The sequence below is a fragment of the Temnothorax nylanderi genome, unplaced genomic scaffold (genome assembly GCF_030848795.1).
Source record: "Temnothorax nylanderi isolate EJ_2023f unplaced genomic scaffold, tnyl_v1.0 TNYL_tig0075_pilon, whole genome shotgun sequence".
Classification (NCBI taxonomy): domain Eukaryota; kingdom Metazoa; phylum Arthropoda; class Insecta; order Hymenoptera; family Formicidae; genus Temnothorax; species Temnothorax nylanderi.
This window is the reverse complement of record NW_027249137.1, coordinates 402,937-420,597: the sequence shown is the minus strand read 5'-3', so window position 1 is coordinate 420,597 and position 17,661 is coordinate 402,937. Positions and strand designations below refer to the sequence as shown.

General features: G+C 29.0%; 1 protein-coding gene across 2 annotated transcripts; it reads right to left on the bottom strand.

Annotated features, from left to right (window-relative positions):
* Positions 1 to 258: 258 nt before the first annotated feature.
* On the bottom strand, positions 259 to 9,895 carry LOC139774192 (putative fatty acyl-CoA reductase CG5065). Of its 2 annotated transcripts, XM_071709259.1 has the most exons (10): positions 9,736 to 9,886; positions 7,032 to 7,152; positions 5,411 to 5,626; positions 4,175 to 4,372; positions 3,544 to 3,740; positions 3,098 to 3,207; positions 2,800 to 2,998; positions 2,045 to 2,284; positions 1,619 to 1,876; positions 259 to 909 (listed from the first exon to the last, which is right to left on the bottom strand). In XM_071709259.1, exons 3-10 carry the CDS (start codon positions 5,615 to 5,617, stop codon positions 747 to 749), a joined length of 1,572 nt encoding a protein of 523 aa, XP_071565360.1. In that variant the 5' UTR covers positions 5,618 to 5,626; positions 7,032 to 7,152; positions 9,736 to 9,886; the 3' UTR covers positions 259 to 746. The 2 variants fall into 2 exon arrangements, with proteins under 2 accessions (XP_071565360.1, XP_071565359.1); XM_071709258.1 differs by lacking the exon at positions 7,032 to 7,152 and having other exon boundaries at positions 9,736 to 9,895.
* Positions 9,896 to 17,661: the final 7,766 nt, after the last annotated feature.

Genomic DNA, 17,661 nt, shown 5'->3' with positions numbered 1-17,661 from the left:
ATATTGTCGATTTTAAATGTCATCAAGCAGAACTGCGACTTTTGTTATAATAAATTTGTCAGAATTGCAATAAGCATAATTAAAAATGAAGCTTTTTTTAAGTAAAGATCCATAAAAATGCATATTTTTATTTGCAGGTTTGAATGATTAATTATGCGATAAATTATGCGACTGGTTTTAGTGGACTTTTTTGCTATAACGCCTATAACAATGAGCTGGTATTAATGCATATAATAAATCTTTTATTTTAAAATAATATTTTTATGTGCACATAAACCTTTATTCCATTAAATATGCTTGTACATATGTATCGAACAATGTAGCGATATTTTTCAATAAAATCTATACATTACAGAAAAGCACTTACATTACCTATCTTACATTACGTATTTTACATTACGTATCTTATATTACGTATCATTCTATCGAAATTTCCTAAAAGCTTACGTTTTGATTGAGAGTTTAAAACTGATGTAGACAGTTGGTTTTTACAAACACCTGCGATACGATCTAGTCTCTAAGTATATTGAATTTATAGCTAATATCAACAGTATTTCTATAACAGTATTTCTATATTGACGGTATGTTGAAATTGCCTTCCACCTCATAATTTATGCCCGGAATTACAAGCGGTTCAAATAAGAGACGCAATATAGAACATCGTCAGAGGAACTAACCATTCCTCGTCGACTCGTCGAATTCCATATGTGTAACGCAATAAACGTAGAATGTGTATAAGTACGTTCTTAGAGATGCATCATCGTTAGTAATCCGCCTACGAGCGGTAGGGATTTTATTACGTCGGTGAGAGAATCCAGGCAGACTTTTACTATCCCAACATTGTTGTAAATAAAATATAATACGCCGAAGTAGAATAAATATACCGTTGTAATATGGACAACGTACATTCTGAAACACAAAACGTTTGTTATGAAATACGATGAGTTTTACAGCATCGAGGTTGACATAATTGAAATAAGTGATTGAAAATTTAAAAATAAATCTTAAAATTTAAATTAGTTTAATTTTAATGTAAACTTAGAATAATTTTGGTTATACTAATTTAATATGTATGTTAATTTATTAATAATATTAATTGATTTAATTTGGTTTATACCTTTTGCTCTAATTTTGGGAATTTAAAATCATGTTCTCAATTGTTCAGAAAAATTAAGCAATATTTAAATCCGTAATTATATAGTGTACTATGTAATGATTGATATGTAGAATGCAAAACGGAAATGCACGACAAATAGCGTAAGAAAGAAAATGTATTCATTTGAACAAGTGACAAGTTTAAACATCGTTAAGTTTCTCTTATTAGCCATCTCTTCTGTTATGTGAATAAATATCTTTCTACGTAATAGAAAGTGTTCAGTTTCTCTTAGGAATGTACAATTGTTACTTTCCAAGAATGGGAAGAAAAAATGAATACTTGAAATTTTTTATTAGCATAAAAATATACATTATGTTCTCATTTCTTTCTCTTCTGCTTATTGAAACACTCAAACATTTGCGCCTTTACAAAATGTTTCTGGAAAAGGTGACTGAACAAATTTGACGGAATCGTATTTTTCGATTGCATGAAAACATTATAATCTACGTAAATAATACTCACATTTTTTGATGCCGACGAGCTTTCGGCAGAGTAGACAGATCCTCTTTCATACAATACTGCCGTGCGCCAAGGACAATGTTTTTGAGGTACTCATTTATATCGATATCGTCAATAATAATTCGAAATATTTCCTTGTCTGCTTTCGATAATTCGTTGTCCATTTTAATGATTTTATCGTTATGAAATATCCACTCCCTGGTAGTAAAATATTGCAACACCTCGAGGCCATCTGAGATTCGCTTTTGGATTTTGACCATACTGTTTATAAAAATAAAAAAAGGAGAAATAAAAGCTAAGAGGCAAGATTTTTATATGTATAGTTCTAATAATATTATTTAAAAATATATTATACAATAGATACATTGAAACGAGAAAATATAATTTCTAAACGATATTTAAAAATATCTCAAGAAGTATAAAACTTACAATCTTTTCTGTCGAAATATTAACATCAGAAAGTCGATCAAATATGCAGGGATAATATGAAAGAAGAAGACGAAAAGATTATGCACAAATTTGCTACTACGCATATCGCCGTCTGGATACCAAATTTGTCCCTCGAAAGGATATTCATGAACAACATTTCTGCCCTTTTCTAATACTTCTGCCCATGTGGTCGGTCTCACATTGCCTTGCGTTATATTGATTACGGGTATAGTTTTCGATCTGTAAATAACAGATATAAAAAAGCAAATGTGTAATAAATATGTAAGAATTCGAAATATTTCTTTGTCTAAACAGAAAAAAATATAATAAAAATATTTCTCTATTACATATAAATAGAATAATCGTGCAAAAAATCATAAAACAGACGACGTCTATATGTAGAAAATGTATCAAAAACCTATGATTATATTATTTAATGTCAAACAATCTATAAGCTACAATAAGTCAGTATTTTTTAATTAATTTAATTAAATAAGTTTAACAGAAAAATTTAGATGTTAAAAATTCTTTTTACTTAAAATTTCTTATTGTAATTTCTGTTTAAATATCTTCCAGGAAATAACTATTTATAATTTATATATTAAATATAGACAGGAAGAGACAATTACAGCAGCGAAATAGTCTAGATTTTATAAATGTATAGGCGATGAATTTATTTTAATTTATTATTATTAATTGTATCATGTTTTATTATTAAGGAAGAAAACAATATAGGGCAGAACGAAACTACTTACTTCTTCAGGTCGGTAGCAAGTCTGTATGCAATCCCAATTAAAGCATTAATTGCGATATCGACTGGTATAACTTCGGCATGATAATTACCGTTGCAGTGCATTGATCTGATGACACCTTTGCCCCCACCGATGAGCAAGCCTGTTGGTCCGTTCAAATTGTCGACCCACCCTGGCATCGGTTCCTCATAACTAGGTAGTACTGTGCAAAAAAAATAAATTAATTTTTATTCTTTTTTACTGGCAATTGTCGAGATATTTTATAATCTCTGATAATTATTAAAATATGTTTGATAATTACCGATCGATGGTCTAGCGATGCAGCAAGGTATATTGGGGTATTCGTTGGTCACCAGTGTTTCAGCCAAACGTTTCGAATACGTGTAAGTATTTGGATGCGGATGCAGTAATCTATGAATGAGAAAGTGGATATGTGTAATTTTATATTTACATCTTTTATAAATATAAAAAAATAATTTAATTAGGTTAACTTTAATTTTAATCAAGCAGTCAATTGACCGAAAGAAATCACATACATATACTATACATATATGCACTAATAATACTAATATATGTATTTATTTTGTAATTAATATGTATAATTTTAGATAGTTTTAATATAATAACTTAATTAAATGTAGTCATTATTAATTAATTAATATTATAATTAATATTAGTGAAGTGTACCCGTCGGACACGCTTATTATTAATAGGCCGAATATCATTAATAACGTCAAGTTTAATTACTTGGGCGTAATAAGATCGATACCCTCGTCGTCTAACCACTGAACAAGCCTCATGATATCATGAGGATCATCGGACGAGTCGTAGGAACGCTCACCGAGTTCCTCTTGGTCGATGTGACAGAAGGCCGTGCTTAAATGCACAAAGGATTTTAGATGCTTCATTTCTTTTGCCAGGTCCAGTATTTTTTTTGTACCTGTCTTAAAGATTATTTCAACTTCATATACTTTACATATTATCAAAAGTATTACGCATAGAATTAAGTTTAAAAGATATATCTTAAAGATATATCTTAGATATATATCTTAACTGTCAGCGCGAGAATCGTGTTTTGACAACTGATAAGTGACAGGTTATTATAGATTGATTTTGGTTATCTTGATGCGTGAATAAGTAAATATAATAGTCGAGAATAAATGGCACGTGGCGAAGCGCGCGCTTTAATCAAATTGCCCGTAACATCTATAGTCATAAAATATCGCGTGAACATAGAGTTTAAAGATGATCGTACAATAATATAGCCATGCGTAACATATTTGATATTAACACCAATAACACACGAAACACACGATGCAATTCAAGAAATAAAGGTTGATAGAGATTTGAGATTCCTTCGTGGCGATTGATATTTTACCGTGTTCATTTCGATGGCATCTTTCAATTTCGCCTCCAATCGAAGTGTCGCGGCGAAATGGAATACCACGTGTACCTCGTTTATTAAGAGTTCACGCTGTCCATCAGTAAGGCCTAAATTGGGCAAACATACGTCGCCATTCAGTGATATCACTTTTTTAAAAAGCTGAGGTTTCTCATTCCGCAGTCTTTGAAACAGCTGTAAAAATATCAATTATTAGTCATTATTACTAATCTTTCGCATATATGTACATATTATGTATTATATGGAGAAGTAAAAACCAGAGTGGTGTAAGTCAAATTTTTTTAAATATTTGACTTACACCACTCTGGTTTTTACTCCTCCATATATCTATATACTGCCATTTGATTTCAAGCTACATCGTAGTTTGAAGAATCTTTCAAATATTTATCCAAAACAGATTTATGAATAATTTTTGTCGTACGTTCAAAGTTCTTCGTATACTGTGCGACTAAATTCCTTATAATATGACAGTATTTTTGAAATTCTTGTAATACAATAGTATTTTTTGAAGTAAAAATTTTATTACAATTGGGAAGAATATATTAATAACTAAATCTCATAAAATATATGTATGACTTTATTGAATGATGTGCTTGGTAAAATATTCTTTATATATCTATATAATCTTTATATATATATATATAAGGGGGGGGTTATAATTTTTCCCAGAGCACGGTTGAATAGAGAGATATATGTATTATATATATATATATATATATATATATCCAAATAATTTAATTATTATAATCATGGGCCTCAAAGTGGGTTATATATGTATATATATACATATATAACCCACTTTGAGGCCCATGATTATAATAATTAAATTATTTAGATATCGTAACCCTAATTAAAACATTTTGGTTAGTGCCCCTTAAGTGAAAATTATCTTTGCATAACTGAATAACTTAAAAATCTTTGAAATAGATAGAATAGCTAATTACGATTGTTAGTTACGCGTAATGGTGGGTCCCAAAGTGGGTTATAATCGTCTTTATTTTTTCCAGAGTGAGTTTCTCAATAATATTTTTACGTATTATTATGAATTAACAGTAAATAACATGATCAATAATGAAATATGAAAATAAATTGCATTAATTAAGCCTAAACAGATGCAGATGGTGTTGCGCGAGAATTTAGGGTGCATTATCTTGCGTAATATTACATTGTTAAACTGAAGAAGAAGGTAGCATAATTTCCGTGGTTTCTTACAGGCAATTTGAACATGTCGTCGAGCCGAGTTTCGACACTGCGGCCTCTCTTGGCTCGCATGAGAACGTAGATTTTGTCAAGATCGGAACAGCGATACAGCAATTTCTCCAAGAGAACTTTACCCATGAAACCGGAAGCGCCAGTGATAAAGATGGTTTTGCCTGTGAAGAAGGATTGCATTTCGGACTTCGTTATTTTTTCCTCCATGGTTGCGAACTGAAACATAGAAATTTCAATATATTACGAAATTGACGATCAAGGCAAACAGATAGATAAATAAATAAGAGAGAGAGAAAGAGAGAGAGAGAGAATTTTACTAATAAAACATGTAGTAAACTGTGCAAATTCAATTTACAAAGTAATCTTGATATGCGTTTGTTTTGCGAACGTCAGCGTCGCAACTAAGCGAAATGCTGCATATTATCGCATTTTTTACGAGTTCGCTATAATTATCTCCCTTCTTCTCTCGTCTACTGCACACAGCAGGTTCATAAATCTCGTAAATTGACTTGGCGGTCTATTATTTTACCGCAGCACATCATTTTCCTACAGAAGTCTTGCATTAACTTCACATCTCCAAGCAAATAAGAATTGCTGAAAGAGAAGAGAAAATTGGTGAAAGGCCGATCAATTGCAATAGTATAATTGCAACTTGGTCTGATTTCAAGTGGCGAAGCATTTCTCCATACCCATATGTAAATCCGCGAGTTTATAAGACAGTTATTGTTTATTGAGGAAACTGTACGAACATTTTAATAACGTTGAATCGAATGTTTCCATAAAACTGAAAGTTAGATACATTTTTTTATATCATGAGAAATAAATATTTTTTAGGAATATATGATATATGAATCGCCTTTGCAATCAACTTTGCGGTTTACTCTTACTCAATTGTAAGAAAGAATTTAAAGAAAGTATTAAATGTATTTATGAGGCGTGAAAGATCCTAATTTGGTAGATTGATTTATATCCGGGATAGTAAATCTTCTCGGAGAAATTAAAGACATCACAATTTCTCTAACGTTTATATTTACCAAGGTACAAACAGGTTTTGCAGTACAAAATAAATCTAGCTAATAGATGTTACAACATACTGATTATATTAATTATGCAAGATATTACACAATGTTGTACTTACACTAATTGTGTAATGTACTACACATTTATACAAATTGATGCCTTGAAATAAAACCATTTTCACAGTGTGTTTCAAGTAATTAATATGCTAATGTAATATTAAATTGGATGTATGTAACACTAATTGTAAACGTGCAATTTTTGCTGTAAACTTATGCGTGAAGTATCATACATTGCATATCCCTTTTTATTATCACTCATAAAGCACATTTAAAATCCAAATTTTCATTAAAACAAAGACATATATTTCATATCTCCTTCTTAATTAACAAAAAAGACGTATTTTATATTTTTTTCTTATTTATTTTAATGTAAGCGATAAAATCTGACGCATTCAAAGTTTAAAATAAACTTTACACAGAGAAATGATGATCGGACTGTTTTGTCACGATTGCATGGATCTAATTTCAAATGTAGGGAGAAAATATTTGCTAACTATGGTATAGGCACTGTTAGTGTATAGGTGCTGATCAAATTGACTTACTCAGCGAATGATTGCTCATGATTCGCTAACTTTGGGCGATCGATAAAGTTCGTCATGCTGAGGTCGAGTCCGCATTGTGTTTTCATGCTCGTTATTGCTTGTACTTTCACATTCGCACGAACTAAAATCGAATGACAGGGCGCCGATAAAGTGAAGTCGTTATACACTTTTACAAGTCGTAACCGTGCATCGCTTCTCACAATAATATAGCCACTCACTTTAAAACTCTTTCGCTCAATGCAATAGAAACGATTGCAAATATAACTGTCAAGGTTTTCATAATCGAGAATAACAGGTTCATGATCAATGGTGACATAAAAATCATTTTAGTTTTGAAATTGTTAATGTGTTTGTTTCATCTTTTAAGCAATTACGAAAATGCCGAGTTAATGGAAATATTGGAATTAATTGATAAATTGCTAATAATAAATTGCCTATATCAATCTCGCATCTGTCTCGCAAATTAACATTTATTAACCTTTTTACAATGAACAGCATTAATTTGCATTAAAGAACAATAAATATTAATATAAATCTAAAAACAAGATAAAAACAAGATGTCCATACGCTCGATAATAGCAAAGCTGAAGGAAGATCAAACGGTCAAAATTCGAGCAAAAGAAATTTTTAGATGTTATAGTTTAGAGTTAAACCTTCCTTCAGCTTTGCTATTATCGAGCGTATGTATTTTGTTTTTATTGTTTATAGACGCTGGCCTTACAATGCGTTATAGAGTAGTGCCTTTTAGATTCCATGTTTTCAATTTTAATGTTATATAACTTTATATCTATTTTTTGCGTAATTTATTTCACTCAATGTAATATAAATATAAATAATATAAAGAACAATAAATAATGTAAATCTGTGCTTGATTTATGTACATATTTAAGCTAAATTATTGTTTCTGTTATAAAAAATTAATACGTTTTTCCTTGTTAATTTGAATTGATTTGCATTAATGATATTACTTATATAAGATATTTTTTGTGTACCTAGTGTAACTAGTATTACATATGTGATTTATTGTTATATCCGTCAATCAGAAATGTTGATACTATATCAAAATGTATAACACATTTATTGTAATAATAACGCTGCTTTTAAGTACATTTCAGCTCAAGTTTTTAATAGTTAGAAGAAAAATTAGAGAATTATTTATTATTAACAATATATTTTAAAAAAAGATATAAATAAATTATAATTACAAAATTTTATAAAATTTCTGAAGTGTACAAAGTGCACAAAATTTATTATCAGCAATGTTAATGATTACAAAGTTAATGATCTACTTGTTAGAAGTTTAAAAAATTGACTGCGCATAATAATTCTTTAATTTTCTATTTGCATGTAACATGACTTCTTTCTATTCTTTTCAGTACTTCATGTACTTTGATATTATTTTCTTTATCTATTCGCGAAGAAAAAAAGCTTATCAAATTGTTACAGTTTCATTGAAATAATTATTACTGAATACTATATTGCTCATATTACGAAACATCGTTATTACAAAAAAAGGGTGTTACAAATTAAATTGCACTCAATTTAAAAAGAAAGCAAGATAAGTCAGTAATGATATCATGTTCGAGTTATTATATGATACCATATTCGAATGTCTAAACTTATTTATTCCTTCGCTTTTACACAATTCATATAGATCATTACAGAGATTAGGTCGGCTATGCATTCCGTTACGTAATGCAATAATTAGGAAAAATACGGCAAAGCAGTTTTTCAAGTTATCTGTATATCGCTTTATCCAATGAGGAAAGTGCACGCCTCTATGCACTGCGAAGCATACACGCGTAATCCACAAGAGTCGTGCAAACTTGCAGCTAATCGTTGCGTCACGTACCGCATTAAAATTTGTATTAGTTTTAGCATAACAATGATTTACTCAGTAAACAACCAATCTGTCAGGAACTCACATAGGTAAATTGAGATGACACATAAAGTTTCATCTTTGAAAGAATAAATGTCAAATAGGATTAATGTGCATTGCACGCCTACACACGGTTGTGAACGTTAAATTAAAATATAACTAAAATAAAAGAAAATGAGAGAAAAAGAAAGGGCGAAAGAAAGACAGAGAAGATAAAATATTTCAGAAATAAATTATTTGATAATTATTCTTGTTTAAAATCTATACAAAAATTTTAAAAAATATAATAATACAGCGCAATGCAAAAACTAAGTTAAAAAATATTTAAAGATCAAACGCTATGTTCTTGCCTAACTAATCATTCACAAACGTTAGACATTTCTTTTGCTTTTAAAATTTTATATTTACTTTTACTATAATTTGACTAATGCAGAGTAAATACTTATTGTATTTAGTTACTGTATTTATACTATTGCTATGTTTACAGGGTTATAAAAAAGAATTAAAAAGATAAAATAAAAAGAAAAATGTATCTAACAATTACCTCACAAATTATAAATTGTCTTTTAAAATGGGCTTAAAGAGATAATAAAATCCGATGTTTATATCTGGATGCGATAATGGAAACTAAACTTAATAGATCAATTAGACTAACAGACGCAATTTTTCGATTAAGACCATTGATTTATTTCAAAAAATTCTATTTTGAATGAAAATCCTTCCGTTAAAAAAAAAGATTATCCGAAAATCATCAATTAAAATGATTCTGTTTTAAAATAATATTGTAGCAAGTGCAGAGGCTAATAGATATGAAATATCAAATACCTGATGTCGATGCTCCACACGTCCGATTTAATCCTTTGATTGCCTGCGATTGGCGCAATGTTCTTGTTGCTCCGTGAAGAATAGATCGCGCCTACTCCGCGGCGTGCTCGCGAACTTACTGAGCTCCTTCGTAATCCGCGCTGAAAGTTGTACTGTTGTAGAACGACCTGCCGATCTCTCTCTTTCTGTTTCTCTCCCCACCTGCACCTAACTGCAGCTGCACACGCCGGGACACACACATTATGAACTTTTTCTTTCCTTTACGTCAATTTTCCAGTCATTATTTCGAATAACGTAGGAAATATAAACTGGACTATAAGCAAAACCCTATTAGATTCTTATCTTTCTTCGAACCTTGAAACAAAAAGATCTTGCATCTTTCAGAATTATTAATATATATACCTTTACTACCGAACGACATTCGCGGCAGGTATCGAATGCAGGTAGTTAGCTTTAATACACATTCTATTTGACGTAACTACGTTTGCAAGAGTCGCGAGAAATAGGAATCCGTCATTGGTTTTGTATATTCTATTGTTATATCTATGCCCATGTTATATATATGCGTCAAAACAGTTTGATGTTTATTGGCGGAAAGCTAGTGGTAACAGTACTGTTCTCTCTCTTGTCGAGAGAGTAAACCAAGTCGGTTTTCTTCTACTCTCACTCTCTTGGTCCTATAAAGAGTTCACGCACCTTCACAATTCTTACATACGCACGAGATTGTTTAGAAGTGTAGGAAGTAATAGCTTGATGAAAATAGAATATATACGAAATTTAAAATATTTAATCGAACAAATTTATTTAAAATAACGAAATATATTTTCAAATAATTTCATTAGACTGAGTGTAATAAAATTTGCTCAGCATCTTATAATAAATAATAAGCTGAAGGGAAAAAAAATATTATATGATCTTAAACATTTTATTATTATAAATCTCCAGGAAATAATAAACTTGATTTTATTATACCTTATTCTATTTTTAGCAAGATAAAAGCAAAATATTCAGTATTTTATTAAAAACAAAAACATTGCCCAAACATATCAAATATAATTTGTAGAAAGTTATTTAAAAAAGTAAATTTAGAAAAAAATTAAAAAGTGAAATATTTATTGATACATAAAATATTTTAGTTACAATATAATTACAGCAATTAGAGAGGGGCAAAGCTTAAAATCTGCTTACATAATAGATTTCAAAAAATGTAGTTTATTTGTAAAAAATATGGTAATTATAATTTTCCAAAAATATAAAATACTGTGAAAGATTCTATGAGAGAGATTCCATTTCTAAAAAAGACATGTAATGTCGATACTCGAAGCTATCAAAGTTTATTGTTGCCGTTTCTCCGCGATGCCAATTAGTTCTCTTAATTAAATAATTATAAATTATAAATAAATAATTATAAGATAAGATTTACTACTACGGGGGATTATTAATTTATTTATATTATACTTACAATTTTATAATATAATATTTTTTACTAACAATTTTATAATATAATATTTTATACTTGCAATTTTATAATATTTTATTAATGTTTAAAACCTAGCATTATTTAGTCTGACTCTACTTCTATTCATCTTAATAATTAATCATTGAAAATTTGACCTAATTATACATTATCAAATTATCAAAATATGAAGATAAACACATGTGAAGATAAACTATAAAAATTTTGAATATAATTAATTGTAAATAATGGAGTAAAAATTTATTTACTACTATCTTACATAAAATTTAGTATTTAGCATTTACATTGTGTTTCCTTGTCTGAGTTATTACCGTGGAAATCATTAGCGCACCACGGTCTATAAAACATTTGATAGACAAGTCGACGTAAGAAATGATTTTATTGACGAAGTTTATTATGCTACACATCACATTCGCTGTAATCGCTACTTACGCTGTCAGAATCATCTAATGTCCGATTAAATACATAAAGGTATTATTGGATAAGATGCATAAGAGTGATCAGGCGGATCATGAGATTATATTAGGTGAATGTGAAAGCCGCCTACCTCACAGGTTACTGACCTGTATAGCGATGCAATGCTTGTTGCAACTTCGCGAAAACTGGAATTCAATTATAAAATTTAACGTCTAATTTAACAATGTACTCTGTTGATTCAAATTCTGTGATATATATTAAAATGAATATCAAGGAAATCAAAAAACCTTCTGTTTCCTCGAAAATAATCAAAAGTAATCTGATCGTAAAGCAAAAAACATATCAATTATTATCAAACATCGTAAAGCAAAAAACATATCAATTATTATAATTTTTATTATTTAGCATCATCCATTTTCTCTCTACGGAAACAGATGCAAAAAACACCGATTACAATACCTGCAAAAATCTTAATAAGTCTTCATTTTCTTGATCACTCTTTTGTATTAAATTAGAAACCTCATAAATAAAAATGCTATATAGGAAAAAGAGAGAGTGTCAGTAAGATCTTAAAATATATACATTGTATATATTTTATGGATTTGTCCCATAAAAGTAGCCATTAATGAATTATTATCCATTATTAAATTCTTTTTACGTACATTCCAATGACATAATAGATTTAAACCAAACGGTCAATTAAGATTTTTTTAAATTATTCTAAAAGAACTAAAGATAGTAACTGTCCATATTTCAACTTTTTATTTCTCTCTTTCTCTCTCATCTTCTTCTCTATAATTTAATATGCACAGTAAGTTTATATGTCATAGGCACAGTATATACTGTGTCATAGGTATGTGTACATAAATGTAAAAAATAGTTCTTCTGTTTCTACTATATCCAGATAGATCGATTAAAACTGACGCATCCAAAAACTTTTAAAAAATTCCTAAAGTATTTATATAATTTATATTTTTATATAATTCTTAAAGTATTTATATATAGCTGTATCAATATGCTCATCAACATTCTTTTTCTTTTTTAATTATACATAACTACTATAATTTTCCTCTTGCACATATAACTTTAGCAACTTACAAAGATAAATTTGAGATACAAATTTTATCGTGTATCAGGAAGTTAATAGAAAGAGTCGGTAAGGTAAAGAGTATTTAAAAAATTAAGAAGCATATTTTTTTGTATTGAGTATATTCTTATGTTAAAATTTTGTATGAGGAGATACGCGGAGACCTGTTAAACGATACAAGTTATCGTTCGCTGAGTTACCTTTCACAATATTCTCGTTTATCCATATCCGGGACATCGAGTCTCCAGTTTTGCAGTGATAGTGTTGCATAAGAAGAGTCTGCGACGCCGAATCGGGTGCATTAAATCTAGAAACTCGATTTCATTGTAATTTCAGATTGCACCATCATGAAATTCTAAAAACGTGAGCGTGAATTAACATCGATAGTCACCGCTCGTTGCATTTGTTAGTCGCGAGCCCGTATCTCCGGTTTCTATATACAGAAAAAAGAATATTCTTGATTTGAAAATATTTTTGATTTCAACGTGAAAATCTTGAAATAAGATTATATTACATTAAACAAAGTAACTTGCTTGAATGAAGTATTTTACACAGTTCAATCAAGAAAAACAAGTTGAAGTAGAAAGTTGATACGTATATACGAGAGTAATGAGTATACGTTATGTATAAGTTCTGATTTGAATATATAAATTTTGATTTGACACTTTTTTGTGTACCCATAGTTCAAAAACACACAATTCAGGTTTCAAGTGAGTGCGAATGGAGGATATAGTATAGACATAAAGAAACCTTTCGTTTTTCTAGTCTGTTTCTCGTCATGTGCATCCCAGAAACAGAAATGTCGGAATTGCGCGTCGGAATATTTGCTGAATTTCGTGACGCGAATTATTCTATAAATAGTTAACGGGAATTCATAAAATAATCAAGATTGTGAGAGATCACAATCAGACTTTCAATGGCAAAGTTTAACTATTCACGAGATGACTAGACAAAGCAATAAGATGACTACAGAAATGTAATATAAATAAAACATAACGTAATTCATGGAATAATATATTATTTAAAAAGTACGGTGAAATGTTTATTAATTGCGGATTTAAATCCGGATGTAATTTTATAAAATATTTGATCTTTTGTCGAAATGTATATAACTTATAAATATTTAAAACATTTTTAAATTTGCGTAAATTAACATTGGTAAAATAATTTATTATAGTTTATCTTATCTTAAATTATAATTAACTTATCTTAAATTATAATTAACAAAATGTTTTATTATTGCCTTAGAAATAATTTATTATCAATTTATTAGCAACTTATTAATTCAAAACAATGTATAGGAAATGTTACAGCAAATAATGCTTAAATAAATATTCTTATTCTAAAAATTTCCTGGTATTATTTTATTGTGCTTAATAATAAAAGTTTCTTCTGCGTGAAAGAATATACCTATGTTCGTTTATACGTGCAAAATTAATTTCTTTGGAATAATGCTGGCCACACACATTTTCCGTAAGACGTAACAGTAAGGTTTCTACCAATCGCGTTGCTCGATTCGGTCGTCTGTAACCGTAGAAGTAAGAATCGAGCAACACGATTGGTCGAAACCTTACTGTTACGTTCTATGAAAAGTGTGTGTGCCCTGCTTAACACTCGCTGCGCAATGCACGTCATCGAGTTACGCAGATTAGTGTTCGAAGCTTCGAATAAACATATTACGAGTACATATTATAAATGTTAATAAAAGTAGGTTAGCCTTTAGTCTAGTCTATGTCGGTTAAACTATTGACGAAATATTAATGTCACATATCTATGTCAAAACTACATTCCTTCAACGTTAGTGACATGCAATTTGCATTTACGCCAGATGATTATATCCTATTGAAATTAAAAATCAATCACTTTGGAATGTTATGTTCCTCTCAGATTATTACGACATCTTCCGCCAAGCCCCCGTGGCCTTGATAAAACGATAATACTTGTATACCTATCTTAAATAAAACTGGTCTCAACCAATAGCAGCTTCTTATGAGATATAATCAGGAATCCATGTCGCTTGCGTCATTTGTTGTTGAATCTTGAAGTAACATTATTATACTTACTGATGTAAATCATATATCTGTTACTTTTTATGTCGAGAGAATATGATTTATTTTATTAAGCAAAAAAAATTTCCTCTGATTAATGGACTAACGAATCAATTTACTGTCATAAAGCGTAATTTTATTGTCAGATAGTTTCAACGTGCGGTGATACTAAATCATTGAATAAAATATATACCTACCACCAGAAAAAGAGAAAACATCAAATAACCATCAAAGAAGACCTTTTCCAAATTTTTACTAAAAAGGATAACTGCAAACGCTTCTTATAAAATGGAAACTTTTCTCTAAAAATTATAAACAGTTGAGTTATTATAAAAAATGGCAAAATTATTTTTTAATTGATTATGCAATAATCATATTTAAGTCTGGTGAATTGTGGATAAACCTCTTTATATTAAAGACAAAATTCAATATTATTTATATACAGTTCAGTAAGTAGCAAACTTACAACTAATTATTACCCTTTTTCCTTCACGCCCTTAAAGAATTTCTATTATTGGATGTAGGTATACATACATATAATATATAATGCAGTACAATCATTTAAGATAACTGTATAAATTAATGCATTCTGTGCAACACACATATTATATGCCAACATAGAATTTACGTCTTTGTTTAAATATGGCTATTAGTTCTATAATGTAAAATTCTTTAATATTATAAAAAGTTATGAATTTCATATATATCATAACAATAAATCTTTTAATATAATAAGTAAATTTAAATAATATGCCAAGTTTTTATAACAGTAATTTTAAAAATCTTTATAATTTTAATAAAACAATTTTATCTGTTTTTATTCCTTCTAAACGTTAACTGTAAGAATTTAAAGTTTATTTAAGTTTAGTTTACTGAAAATTGAAGAATTTTCCATCCATATCATATTTTAGTGGAGAAGTATATCTCCTTTACAAGTAAGTACATAATACCTCAGTATTTGATTAGTGCAGAGTATTCTCACAGATTTGCGTAAGTACATAATACATTTGCTGTTTGATCAGTGCACATCCTAATAGGTTTCCATTGAATAAATAGATTACGTAAAACTGATTAATTACGTGATTAAATTATATTTAAATATTCTTAATCTTAAAGAAACATTTTTGTAAGTATTTCTTTGTTATTCGATCATATACAGTTGAATATTTTCAGTGTGACTTATTTCGAATATATCAGAAGTATTTCCTTCTAAATAATAACTCATTCAGCGAGTCAGAAATATTTTAGATAATATTAAATATTGAAATAAGGCAAAGTGTTTGCTTCTACTAAAATACAATTTTTTTAAATAATAAAGTATAATACGTTTATCTCTTTTAGCAGTGAGCGAAAATATTTTTAATATTATATAACTTAATAAAAGTTAGAATATTTTTTTGTAACACTATTTCTTGCAATCTTAAGAAGTTTTTTTCTGTTGAAACAACTGCCAGTTGAATTATAAAAAATTATATCATTGTTATAACGAAGAAAACTTAATTAGAGTAGCATTGATCCACATATCGAAGCAGATGAACTTTACTATAACAAGAAATAACTCCTTGTCCCGATTTATTATTCTCTAAGACTAATGCAAGTTTTTATTTGCTATTCGATGTGTTATAATTAAATAGTAATAATAATCATCTCAATACCGATTTCATCGTAAGCATTAATTTAATTGTACCATTTCTTAATAAATAATAACTTATCCAGAAATGATATTTTTAAACTCGCTTGTACTATACGTACCTATGTTGAATTAGCTGGAAAAGAGTAAGCTATAAATAATGCAAAGTGGAATTATACGAGTTATATGTAAACATTTTCACAAAAAACGGCCGACACTATTTATGAGCGAGATTTCTTTGATTATACAAATGAGTGAGAAAGGAAAATGATCAAACAATAACATTTTTTAAATCCATGCCATTATCTATCTACTATCTATATTGAGGTAAACTATAATAACGCTGATTTATCATTAATAGAGTACAAAGAACACAAAACGTGTGCGAGACTTAAAATCACGTCGTAATTGTAATGAGCAAAACAGGCGTAATCGTATGTGTAAAATAGTTTTTTACTGCGTACACGGACTGCTGAAAAACACTAAAGAAGCAAATAAAAAGATTAACTCTTGATCCTTACCTTGGTTAAGAGATAATTTTCAATATAAACTATGTTATAAAATAAATATGGCAAGTTTGTTCACGCTGTGTAATTTAATTTAAAAATTATAATATTATTTATTTAACTTTTGAATTACGATTTGAATAATTATTTTACGCGTTGTACATCTAAAGCTCCTTGCACAATAGGCGATAGCGATAGCGATAGCGACAGCGACAAAGTTGCCGACAAAGGTATATAGCTTTGTCGGCAACTTTATCGCTATCGCCTATTGTGCAAGGGGCTTAAAAGAATAAAATATCGGATAATATTCTATGCGTTATATATTTAAAAAAATAAAAAATATATGTATTATAATTTTTTATATTCCGTGCAATAATTTACTTTTTTATTAACATTTACGTATAGAGACGGGTGATCATGAAAGATTTGTAATGGAAAATCATTTATTATGTACAAAATATAGTACTATATAGTTTATATTAATTCTAATCCGTAAACAAGGTTATAAGAAACTGATGTGAAATTGGCAATGACAATATATCAATTAACGCGGTTATTAGTGCGTAATAAATCAAAAACCTGATTTATTTTAAATTTTCAGAAATTACCAGACGTATTCCGGCTATAAGAAAATTAAAGATTATAAGAAAATATTTCTGTAGTCATGAATGGAAAATTTCTTTAGATTGTTTTATTAGTAACATTATGCATTACTGGTTTTTCATGGTATTTATAATACCAGACGGAATACGCGATCGGCG

Bases quoted from the DNA above. Each gene is read 5' to 3' on its own strand.
- LOC139774192 (XM_071709258.1), bottom strand. From the start codon at position 5,617: ATGGAGGAAAAAATAACGAAGTCCGAAATGCAATCCTTCTTCACAGGC. The intron at 2,999-3,097 runs GTAATTATCAAA...TTTTTTGCACAG, and splicing joins CATCGCTAGACCATCGATCG to TACTACCTAGTTATGAGGAA. The intron at 1,877-2,044 runs GTAAGTTTTATA...TTTTATAAACAG, and splicing joins ATATTTCGACAGAAAAGATT to TATGGTCAAAATCCAAAAGC.